Source organism: Kwoniella botswanensis, chromosome 3 (assembly GCF_036426115.1).
Source record: "Kwoniella botswanensis chromosome 3, complete sequence".
Classification (NCBI taxonomy): domain Eukaryota; kingdom Fungi; phylum Basidiomycota; class Tremellomycetes; order Tremellales; family Cryptococcaceae; genus Kwoniella; species Kwoniella botswanensis.
In genome coordinates this window covers 1,883,257-1,894,622 of record NC_088601.1, presented here as the reverse complement: position 1 = coordinate 1,894,622, position 11,366 = coordinate 1,883,257, and the positions used below count along the sequence as shown (strand labels likewise).

The following is an 11,366-nucleotide window of genomic DNA, read 5'->3' as shown; positions in this document are numbered from 1 at the left end:
AAGCTTGGAAGGAATACACACTTCTGCTCCAGATAAGTACACGCTCTCAAGAGACTATAAAGCCAAGTCCCTCACTCAAGCTGGGGTAACAGAGGAGAGTCAAGCTGGACAATGAGCGTGACATCGGTACACTGTGTCGAGCATCGTTCGTGAGACCAGATAGGAAGGAGGCTCAGGACTTCGTACTGAATAAAGTTGGCTTCGCCAGTACTCGTCTGCATGTGGCACTCGGACATGAAATATGTAACATATATCTACTACTCTTCATCACATTCCTCAAGCTCTAAGCAAGCTGTGCTGTAGTGCTTTGGCGTAGCCCTACTCGTAGGTCTTCTGCATGCATTCTCACGCTTTGAGCCCTCTCCCTGCTTATTTCGCAATTCTGCTGCCGCTTTCTTCCTTCTCTCCTCCAACTGCTTCTTCTTCCTTTCCGCCAGCTCTGCAGCATGTTCCCTCTTATATCCGGGATCGAATACCTGTCCTTGAGGGTACCTAGTACATTTCCCAGTACCTTGGACCTCTTTATCCAACTCCTCCGCCGCTTTTCGCTTCCTGGTATCCTCCCCAATCAAGGCCACCTCTGCAAAGCTTTTATCCAATGCTCTTTGGGTCTTCATAAAGGCGGTTTTCAGATCGATTTCTCCCCTTCTAACTGTCCTATCTAATGCTCTTAGTGTCTGGCTATTGGTAGGAGTGTCTGGCTCGGTTGTTTCAAGCTGGGGAGGGGGAGTGAGGGCTGAATTTGGACACATTACTGATGGATCTATAGGGAACAGTCCTGATCGCCTCCAAGCTGACCGAATCTGATGGGAATGTGCTGTCTTCTTCCATGCGCGTTGAAACCACCTCCAGAAGTAATACTTGCTCATTCTTGATCGATCAGATCCCAATTGATACTCGATTATTTCTTGAGAATATCTAAGGTTCAAAGTGTTGAAGAAATTTACATCCAGAGGCTGGAAAACGTTGGTCATATTTGCAGGAAGGAAGATACACACTATATTTCGGTCCCAGCATGCTTCTATGAAGTCTACCTGATCGTGACATGCACATCCATCTAGAAATAGCAATCTTCTGTGGCCATGTGCTCGATTTTTGGTGAAAGGATCGAATACTTCTTCTAGCCACTTCATCATGTAATAACTATTGTTATAACCTGTCTTTGAGACCGCAGCCATCAAGAGGGGATCCTTATCTTTCACATCTGCCCATTCTTCAATGAAATATTCGCCCGAATAGATGAGGAAGGGCGGAACAGGGGCATCAGAGGTCGAAATGGTAGCTACCACTGTGATGTGACAGTCGTTTGCCAAAGCAGCTTGAGAAGTGGTCGGTTTATACTTGGGAGCGACCCGTTTGACCTTTCTATCGGTAGACATGTTGAAAGGGGCTTCATCCATATTGAAAATGTTCGAAGAGAGGTAGTGATAGTCGTCATATGCCGCTTTGACCTTCTTTCAAAATCAATACCCATTCCGCCCACACTTTTCAATAGAGAATTGTCTGAAGTAACTCACAAGGGTATAGAAAGCCTTTCTATTGGCACCTGTGTCCGATTTCATCCTAGAAGCTTCTTGTATCTTGAAATATTTCGAAGATAAATCCTCCTTATGCCTTCTTAAAAAGGAACTCGCCCAGTTCCTTCCTATCTTCTCTTCTGAGATCGCCACAGCAAGCTGTCTGATGTGCTGGGGGGTCAAGTGGGTTCCTCTCTGAGAATAGGAGTTGATTTTATCGATGAGAGCGACCTCCTGTTGAACAGAGAGGTGCCGCTTGGTCCTCTCCCCCTCTAGGAGCATGGGTATCCTTCAGGCGATCATGTAAAGTCGATTTTGGCACTTTGCCATGCTTTGCTGCGTTGGCTAGGCTCTCCTGAGGATTCTGCTTCTTATATATTATTGTTCTTCGATGGTCATGATGTGGAATGATGAATAAAGTAGAAAGAAAGATGAAACAATTGAAATAAAAGGGGTCAAAACTGGTGTCCGAGTGGCTCGAGCATCCGAGTGCACCGTGCATATGAGTAGGTAAATATGTGTTATTTTGAGAATATTCATGCACCGTTTTTGAGGTCTTGCGAAAGGCAATGCATGATAGTATGTTAGAGTTTATTCAGATGAGTGCGGTGCAGAGTTCAATATGGCCAAGTCCAAATTCATGTGTATTCTAAACGGCAGTAAGTTCTCAAATTTTATTACGACTTTCATAAAAATTCAATCAGTCTCGCAAGTAAACACCTGTGACCTCGTTGATCTAATCTATCCATAAAGGTCCTTCTGAACCCTTACTGTCGCTTCCGGCTGCAGTGGACGTGGTCTGTGGTCCATGTCCGTTCATCTTGTTGAAAGCCGATTGAATGTCATCCGCAGTGTACGGTCCAGATTTCTTTATCCTGAAAGAGGATGTTTTTGAATTAGCACCAATACACGCATATCCCAGTGTAATTGCCATCAAACAGTGATCATCGCTCAGAAATCCGATGAGTAGGTAGTCAGATAACTCACGATTGTAGTGCATCCAAAAGCTTGAATTCGGCATTTCCAATATAAGAAGTAAGACCACTGGCAGTAACGTACTGCAACCGATGAAGGTCTGATGGATGTCCCGCTGGAGGTATCATCTGCGCTGCTGTTGGCGGTCGAACTTCCATCGTCAGGCATGTCGTGACTTTACTCAGTTTGCTGTATTTACGTTGTTTGAGATTGTCGATTGCTCAATAAGGTAAAATATTCGGATGTGAGCATGCACGAGTACACATACTTTTCTGGCTGCATTAGAGACCAAGAAAGATCAATCCAAACTCCGCTGTCCGAAGGTCTTTGGTCCTTGATGATTGTGTCTGCGTTGAGGTATTTCGAAATCACGAGAAAGGATCATCAAACTTGTTGTACATAGCAGGTGCGGTTAGCGCTTCATGTCCCTCGTGGAATAGTATTTATAAAGGATCGTATACCAAGCAACGTATCATTTCATATCGTGACATGTTAAATTCATATGCTTCTGATACCATATCGCATTCTGCATACAGGATTTCCAGGTAAAGTAATGCATTCGACTTTCTCTACTTTTAAGCCCAGCATGCCTAATGCAACCAAACAGGTAACCCATAAACTACCGGTGCCGCACCCGTCAGAAACTTCAGTTTGCATTCATCCCTTGCGGCATTGACAGCAGCCACGGTAGATAGTTCCGATAACGGCAACAAGGTGTTTGAGCGTGATTTGGACTCTGGTTGATGAGCTGAATCGAGATGTAATGACTTCAAGACATGGGATGATAATCTGTCGATATCTTTATCGGTTACGTCCCATAGATTGGCAGTGAGTGATGGGCTGCATGCAGAACAACTATTGATCAGCCTATAAATCCATCACCTCATCGAAGGTCGGACGTCATATAAAAGGTGAGGCATATCACTCACCATCCTCCAACCATATAATTCCAAGCTGTCCCAGTTCTATCTAAATCACCCTGCTCTTTCAGATGACCAGATGAACATCCCCATAACATCGTAGTCGCACATTGAGGCAGGTGTCTGATCTTGTGTGATCGGATGTATTGTTCAGCACCACCGTGACCGAAGTATCTGATGGGCCAGGGTCATCAGCATACCATTCCGGGAACATAGCACATGGAAAATCTTGCCACTCACAAAACCAAATCATAATCCTTCAACGCAGCAGCCATCTCCAATTCAGTTGGTGGTCTACCAACTATACCTTTCCATCCAGCAGTTTTGACCATCTCATCGATGAAAGGTTGGAAATGCTGCTGTGTCCTATCCAAATCACCACTGGGGTTTACTATATAAAAGGTCCTCCTTGAGTTGATCGTGCGCCTCGTATCGACTGCCCCGTTTGAAGATGTTTCGGAAACAGGGTTGAAAGTCGGTTGAGTCAAGGATGGTCGCAGATGATTTCCCATGGCAACTTGGTCAAGTAAGAATGATAATGACGGTATCCGACTTATCGGTCGACCTCTCAGAATCGGTATAGATTCCCAAGGGAAAGGTTGGGAGTTTTTATCTAGTGCCAAGAACAGATGCTCGTCCTTGGGTGGACGTAAACCTGAAAGTGCGATTCGAGATTCGATTTTCTCTAGCGCACCTTTGACATCGATAGCAATCTGTAATTTATGCAATCGTCATCAGCTGATTCCGATATAAGGTTCATTGTGGCTGGCCGATTACAAAGTACAGATGCACTCGCCTGATCAATGTCCAATTCAGATAAAGCAACAGGAACACCATGGAACTGATAAACGTCCAAAATGAAGTAAACCAAATCTTCCACTTCTTCATCTTTGCATTTACTACTTAGATTCATGAAGCATTGGAGTAACGCATCGTCCAATTCGACTTTGTTCGGGGGTTTAGATGATCCTTTTTTGGCTGTTCCTCCTCCGCTAGTCGAGGATAAAGCCGAATTGAATATCTTCTCCAGACGTTCTTTGAGATCGGTGATGATCGCTGAAGAGTTAGGTAGACGAGGATTGAAGATCGTCTATATATATCAATGGAACGTTAGAGCTTTTTCGGACCAGCTCTCCCTTTTGCGAGATTGATGCTGTGGGATAGAAAGCGAAACAATGAACTGATGGCTCACCTTGAAAGCACCCAGCCAGACAAACTCGATACTCTCACATAAATCCTTCATCTTCTTATCCAACCTATATCGTTCCTCCCACCAAGCCAATTTCTCCTCCCGCGAAACCACATTCTTAGCAGTCCTGGCACCGTTATTACTACAATCGATTATATCTTGCAGTTCCGCCAAAGCCGAATCGAACGTCAACGAATCATCTTCACCTTCCCTTCTACCTTGTCTATCTAACGGTAAACAGAACACGATAGGCTTGCAATCGCGTTGATGTCTCGAGATGAACATCGTGTTACGGTCGTCTGTGACGTTGATCGTAATTACTGCCCATTCAGACGGCAGATTGTTCAATTCTTTCGATGGTTCAGTCGACAAGGACAAAATCGAATTGGTCAGATACTTGATCTTGATCTTATCCCAATATTCTCGTAGATGGCCATTATGATCATCCAAATCTTCCGTCTCAGTCTCCAGAGAACCATTTATCTGATGGCGTTCATCCACGTTCATGGTATTGTTTGAGAAAGTGGGCCATTTTGTATCATCGTTAACAATATCTGTGAATTTACATTCGATAGCTTCGAGCAGTTCTCGCTGAAGGGTTATGGAGGAACTCGATGCTATGGATTATCTTATGTTAGCTGAATAAACCACGCTATGTTAAATTGACCAAAGGCAATCTGTTTTGGGCCACGTACCGAGCATACCAGCAGCAGCTGCTGTGACTTCATCACTACCTTGACCAAGAGACGTTTGGAATGTCCTCAATAATGCTAAAGCAAGACAAGCTTGTCGTATACCTTCGATCTTGCCACTTCCGGATACCAGTGAGAGGGCGGACAAGAAGGCATCTTCCGCGCGAGCGAGAACATGTTGTATGCTCAGACGAGTCGATTGTCGATCCACCACTCGTTTCAAAGGTGCGCCCATCGGCATGGCGACGGCTATTCCAAGGTCATCAGGGAACAACTCCGATTGAATAGTCAGGTATAAATGGAGACTCACCAGACTCAGTAAGAGAACTCATAAAAAGATCAGTCTTAAAGGTATTGAAAGCTTCATGTAGTGCGATTCTACCCTCAAGCAGTAACTCCTCGGCCTATTGATGGAAATCAGCTGATTTTTCTCGAATATGGGCAACTGACGTACCTGGTTTTCAGTCGAAGCTGGTAAACTCTTGATCTGACATAACAGCTCTTCACACTCTTCCTTCGATCCCGCTTCTTTGAGCAGCCAAGCTATACTGAATGATCAGAGATGTCACCATAACTGTAATATTGGGTCTAGCTCACCGTATTGTCGGAGTACATGGCCCAGCGCTGAAGGCAACAAGGGTTCTTTACCCTGTTGAGTGGGTCTACTAGCTGTCAAGCTTGCTCTGACGCTGGAGGTGGAAGCAGCGAGCAACGCATTCTTCCTGGGTCTATCGAATACAATGCACAGGTCGACTCGCTCAGCCGATACAATTGTAAGTACAAGCATCAACACTCACGTAGGCAACACAGCTTCATTGGCCACGAACACTCTATCCAATCCTTCAATCTCTTTCGAAGTGCTCTGAAAGACCTGTTCAGCTTGTTCGATCATCTCTGTTCGGGAATACAAGTCGCCCTTGAGGACATTCAGATCGATCATATCAGGCCCTTCGATCTGGGTGATATCTCTGCTATTAGCTTACCAAGTCCCCAGCAAAATAATGGCTACCAAGAAAATCAACATTCAATATCCAGAAATCACTCACAGCATTCAGAGCACTCGCTGCACCTTCCAGCTTCTCACCCACCACTTCCCACTTCTTCATCCTGAAGTTCAATTCGGCCTCCTTAGCCCCGACTCTAGCTGAAATTACATCACTCCTCACGGCTCCAGCTACTCCACCCGCAATTCGCAGAAAATATTCACAATCTCTTACCGTGCCCCGATAGGCAAAGGCATTAGACAAATCGAGTATGGTCGATAGGAGCGATGAGGCTATATGCCATTGAAATGAGTGTAGGTGTTTTCCGGTGAAATGGGTAGTTTGGGACGGTGAAGCTACCTGAGAATCTTTGGATGGTTCGTCGGCGCCGTTGATTTTGGGTTTCGCAGAGGGCGGTAGGGGTACCCCGAACGGGTCATCTGTATCTGTAGTAGGCTCGGGTGACGAGGGGGAAGAAGATGTGATTCGACAAATCGCATCCGCTGCACGCGAGAATATTCGGAAAGATGCTGATAAATGCATGATAGCTGCTGCTGCGTTGTCCTTTCATCATATTGTCAGCTGGATATCCATCATGGGATGAAATCATTTGGAGAGCTTACTTGAGCAGCATAGATAGCAGCCACCGCCCTTCTTGCCCATGCAGCCCTTTCTAGCTGTTCACATCTATCTATCACCCTTCGACTGAAGCTAGCATTCTTATCGATTTCGACCTTTTCGAGCTCGAAAGCTGCCGCCTCGGCATACACTTCCTGACTGTCGCAGGTAGTCAATAAACCACTTCCCTTCAGGAGTAGACTCTGAGATACTCACGCTCTAGTGACTTCCCCCTTGAAAGCAAGGTAAAAAGCGAATCTCAACTCCAATTCAACTCTCACTTTAAGCGAGACTAAGATTTTAGAGTGTCCGATGACCTTTTGAGCTTGTGCAAACACCAATCCCGCACGAGAGGTTTTACCCAATTTCTGATACTCCGTAGCAAGTTGAGCGGATCGTAAAACGTAGTCTGAAGCAACTATTAGCTTTTGCAAGTCTGCCAGACTGATGGGCTGATAAGAACCTACCGTCCACCAAATCATCCTTGTTCCTCTGAAAAGCTCTGAGGAGTTTCAATGCTTCAATCTGCTGAAATGGATGTCCCAATAGTCCGAGCAAAGCAGCAAGCGAGCCTGGTATCACTGGAGGTCAGCTGCCAATGTTGCCGTCAAAAAGAGTTGCGCTCACCGAGAAACCTCGTCAACCGGGTCAAATCATCGAAGACCAAGAATGGGCCTATACTCGATCGCCGCTTGACCTTTGCAGCGGCACCTATGTGTACATCCAGCATGTAAGCTAGCTTTGGGCAAGCTGAAAAGCTTATATCATACTCACCAGCCGCGGACGCCTTGGTCACTGCCTTCTTCGCAATCGGCTTTTTTGGTTCCGAGACTGTCCTCGTCGTGCTTCTAGTCGGTCTCGTACCAACAGCTTGAGTAGTGGTACTTCTTCCTAGGGGTACCTTTTTCTTAGGTTCTTCAGATTGATCAGGTGGAGTAGGAGGTATGATGATACTTCGTAGCTTCTCAATCGCTTCTTTACTCGCTGTTATTACATCCAAAGTCGGATGAGAGGAAGCATGATAGGTCTGCATTGCTTTCAGGACCAAGGTGTAAGATAGGTATTCCGCTTTGAAAGGTGATAAACCGGTATCTTGGCCAAGATCCTGCAGATCAGTATATCAGCGTATTTCTTTCGATACACCATCGGTATTTGTCACTCACAGATTGAGACGATGCTTTGGTTACTTCCTCAACTAAAGAAGGGAATCGATCCATCTGATGACCCGAGGTCAGAATGGTACCCATCATCTTGGCCAGGACTCTACACGGATTATAAGCTATCGTATGATCAACGTGTATCGATATCTTACCTGATTCTTCTAATTGGATGATCCTCTCCATAAGCGCTCAAAATAGAATCTCCCAAATCCAAGCTGATGTTCGCTACCTCATCTTTCCATTCCCCTTCCTCTAGCAATGCCAATATTCTCTCTCCAATAGCCCCAATAGCAGCAGGTGGACAAGAGTTCTCTTGCATTAGCTTGATCAGCTCCTGTCCGTGAGATGTGTAAGTCGCAGGTTCCCAAAGTATCACACTGGCCAAGCGATTAAGCGAGTTGTTTAATTCCGTCAGAGATCCGAAAACCTCGTTGAGCGATTTGGTGGAAGATGAAGAGGATATCTGAGAGAAAGTGGAAGTGGGTTGGGAAGAAAAGACATGTGCGTATGCGGAAAACATCTCCTGTTGAAAGTAATCAGCTTTGCTGTGTCTCAAAGGCAGTACCACTCACATCTTTTTTCCCTAAACGCTGATAGCATCCCGCCAACAGTTCCCACCTTCTACTGAATACATCTCCTATCATCGTATACCTCTTATCATCCTTCTTGCTTGTGTTCTCCACCAACCTGAGAGCTTCCGCCGTCCATTCGCAACTCATCTTACATAGTTCAGCGGCTTGCTCGTTCTGATTCGATCGGTAAGTTTGTCCCGCCGCATTGTATGCCAAAGTTGATAGACACCTGAAGTACTCTGCTTTGTTAGTGTCATTCACAATTCTGGAGGTCTTTTCCATCAGTTCACGCGCTCGAGGCATATAGGGGTAGAATGCAGTGTATGATTGAGGTGGACGAAAATATTGAACGATCGTATCCATATAGGATGGAATGATGGTATCTCTGATCGTAGCTTCGTCCTGGTGCAAGGCTTGACTTTTAGCAAAAGATATCGTCTAAACATCTGATCTCACTCACTACGATTGATGGATACACGAGAATCTCACAAAACTCAATGGAATTATTCAGCCATCCCTGTATACCCTCTTTGACACTCTCGAACCGTTCCCCATCCTTAGGATCGTTCGATGCTTCCAAGACTTTAAGACAGCCTCTTCTGACCCGTTCGAACGCTCTACAGGCTTTCCCAGCCATCGCTGGTAGATCTTCATTTTGAGGCAAGGAGTTGATAGAATGCGCGAGTGTCAGTAGCTCTGCAGAGTCTAAGCACTCTATTGTACTAGGCGAGGCAGATTTGGCTGTAACCTGAAGTCAGCGTTGCAGAAAGATAGATTTACAATCTGGTTACAACTTACAAGATAGCGCCTTGTCAATAGCCAAGTTCGCCTTAGCAAGATCACCACATATCCTAGCTATCTCCACGTCAGGGTTCTTGATCTTCCTCGCATCACTTCTTGAGCTGGGCGTCTTAGGTATGTTTGCTTTACTCGCTACAGTCGAAGAAGAGGGCGGAGTTGATGGTCCAGCTTGGGGTGTTTGAAGACGTTGCGGTAAAGGAGATCTAGTGATTGATGTGCATGATGCGAGAAGAGCCAGAGGTTTATCAATAACTGCAGAGTCTCCAAGCTGATTATGTTACACCATCAGCTGAGAGAATCCCTAGTAGTCACCATTGCAACACGGCAGCCGACTTACCCTTCTTCCTATACCTATCCACATTTCCACCAACCCCAACCAACCTTTCCCTTCGAACCAGCCCGTATCTCCCCTCTGCTGAACCATATTCTCTACAAATTCCACAATTCCATCAACGGCCTTAGCAGCTTCGTTCAGCTTCTCTTTATGTTCATCTCCTTTGATGAAGGTTATTATGGTGCGATGTACGGTATCCCAGTATTGGGTTGGGTTCGTCTTGCTATTAGCAGAAGACGATATGGTTATTGACATTGCTAGTAGGGCGAGATGCCGTAGATGAATGTATGCGGAGGATGTCGGCGGTATAGTCAGAGAGCTGACTTGGCGGTAGAAGGTGTGTAGGTAAAATGATATGCTTGGTGTGAGGAGTGATAGAGCCAGGGTAAGGGGATGAAGGTATTCGTCATCCGATTTCGGTTGAACCAGGATGGGTATCAGCTACATGCTAATCAGCTAATCGGTTCCTTCTCCGGACGATGAGGTGTTTTACTTACTTGATCTATGTCCTTGGCAAGTGCTACAAGGCATGTCCAAGTCGAGATCAAATTCATGAAGAGCACATTCCTTAAAGCTTCTGCTAATTCCAGAACTTCCTCTGGTGAAGGTAGTCTAGTCATATCAAGCCATTCCTTAGGTATGCTTTCTGGTTTTATTGGCGCGGAGCTCTTGCCAGTGAGATGAGAACGAGAGGACGTTGCGCTTGACGTGGCTATACCAGTAGATCTCGACGAGCTTGATTGAGCGCGTGACGGGGCTGATGTTGATGCTACTGGTGTTTGAGTGGGTATGCGCCGAGGCTTATATAGGCGAAGCAATGAAGGACGGGAAGCTATGATCAATTCCATAGCTTGAGGATGCTGGTGACTTTATCAGCTGTGCTTCTACGTACCTCAATCACCGAAAGCAAGCTCACCATTCCGATTGCGATGCATTTGACGACAATCCCACTTGAACTCCTCTCAACATCAAGACCCTTCCCCTGCAATTGACCCTTCTCGTCAAATTCCCTCAACACCTTCAAAGCGATCTGACAGGTCGCTATCAGCGTATCAACTCTCTCATTTGTCCATTCCCCTTTTCCTGCCTTTTCACTTCCTGTTATCGCTGAAGTCGAGTATCTAAATCCAGAGGTTGAAGCTGCCGAAAGTGATTTGCTCGTTTCATTGACAGCTTGCATAGCTCCTTTGATCCTGTCTGTGACTGACATCGGTTTCGAGTCGGAGGGAGACGATGGCCGTGCCCATGGTAAAGTATCTTCTAGTGAGGTAGCTTTCGATTTACCCTTTGCGTTCGAGCCCACGGCTGAAGTAGTCGTGGTTGTAGGTTTTCTGGCTGGAGTACTGGTGGTAGTGGTAGTGGTCTTCCTTGACGTGGTAGTGGGTTTGGACGAAGTGCCAGTCGTCGATGTTTGAGCTGTGGTTCTGACTGTCCGTCTGATGGGCTGAGAAGGTTGACCCAACTGCAGCTTACCCAATCCTTCAACCAAGTCATCTGCGTCTGTATCCTGCTTTGTCGCTGTTCTTGTCGCTCGTGTCTTCCTCGGGGCGGCAGGCGCTGCTTTCGCTGCTGAAGCCGCAGGCTTGGCTTTTGCAGGTTGCATGT

The 11,366-nt window shown here is 46.0% G+C and overlaps 3 protein-coding genes across 3 annotated transcripts; all 3 read right to left on the bottom strand.

Annotated features, from left to right (window-relative positions):
• Nucleotides 1-257: 257 nt before the first annotated feature.
• L199_008583 (uncharacterized protein) lies at nucleotides 258-1,799 on the bottom strand (the record flags this gene model as incomplete). Its single annotated transcript, XM_064894262.1, has 3 exons — nucleotides 258-681; nucleotides 1,129-1,451; nucleotides 1,518-1,799. 3 exons carry the CDS (start codon nucleotides 1,797-1,799, stop codon nucleotides 258-260), a joined length of 1,029 nt encoding a protein of 342 aa, XP_064750334.1.
• Nucleotides 1,800-2,253: 454 nt separating this feature from the next.
• On the bottom strand, nucleotides 2,254-2,650 carry L199_008582 (uncharacterized protein; the record flags this gene model as incomplete). The annotated part of the gene is made up of 2 exons (XM_064894261.1): nucleotides 2,254-2,392; nucleotides 2,505-2,650. The coding sequence occupies 2 exons, from the start codon at nucleotides 2,648-2,650 to the stop codon at nucleotides 2,254-2,256; spliced, it is 285 nt and encodes a 94-aa protein (XP_064750333.1).
• Nucleotides 2,651-3,082: 432 nt separating this feature from the next.
• L199_008581 (uncharacterized protein) lies at nucleotides 3,083-11,364 on the bottom strand (the record flags this gene model as incomplete). The annotated part of the gene is made up of 24 exons (XM_064894260.1): nucleotides 3,083-3,332; nucleotides 3,422-3,586; nucleotides 3,653-4,125; nucleotides 4,209-4,502; nucleotides 4,605-5,218; nucleotides 5,297-5,542; nucleotides 5,604-5,697; nucleotides 5,748-5,836; nucleotides 5,891-5,982; nucleotides 6,091-6,248; nucleotides 6,340-6,840; nucleotides 6,900-7,053; nucleotides 7,111-7,303; nucleotides 7,362-7,466; nucleotides 7,522-7,605; nucleotides 7,669-7,999; nucleotides 8,058-8,157; nucleotides 8,207-8,577; nucleotides 8,627-9,028; nucleotides 9,087-9,367; nucleotides 9,425-9,695; nucleotides 9,765-10,202; nucleotides 10,259-10,621; nucleotides 10,678-11,364. The coding sequence occupies 24 exons, from the start codon at nucleotides 11,362-11,364 to the stop codon at nucleotides 3,083-3,085; spliced, it is 6,756 nt and encodes a 2,251-aa protein (XP_064750332.1).
• Nucleotides 11,365-11,366: the final 2 nt, after the last annotated feature.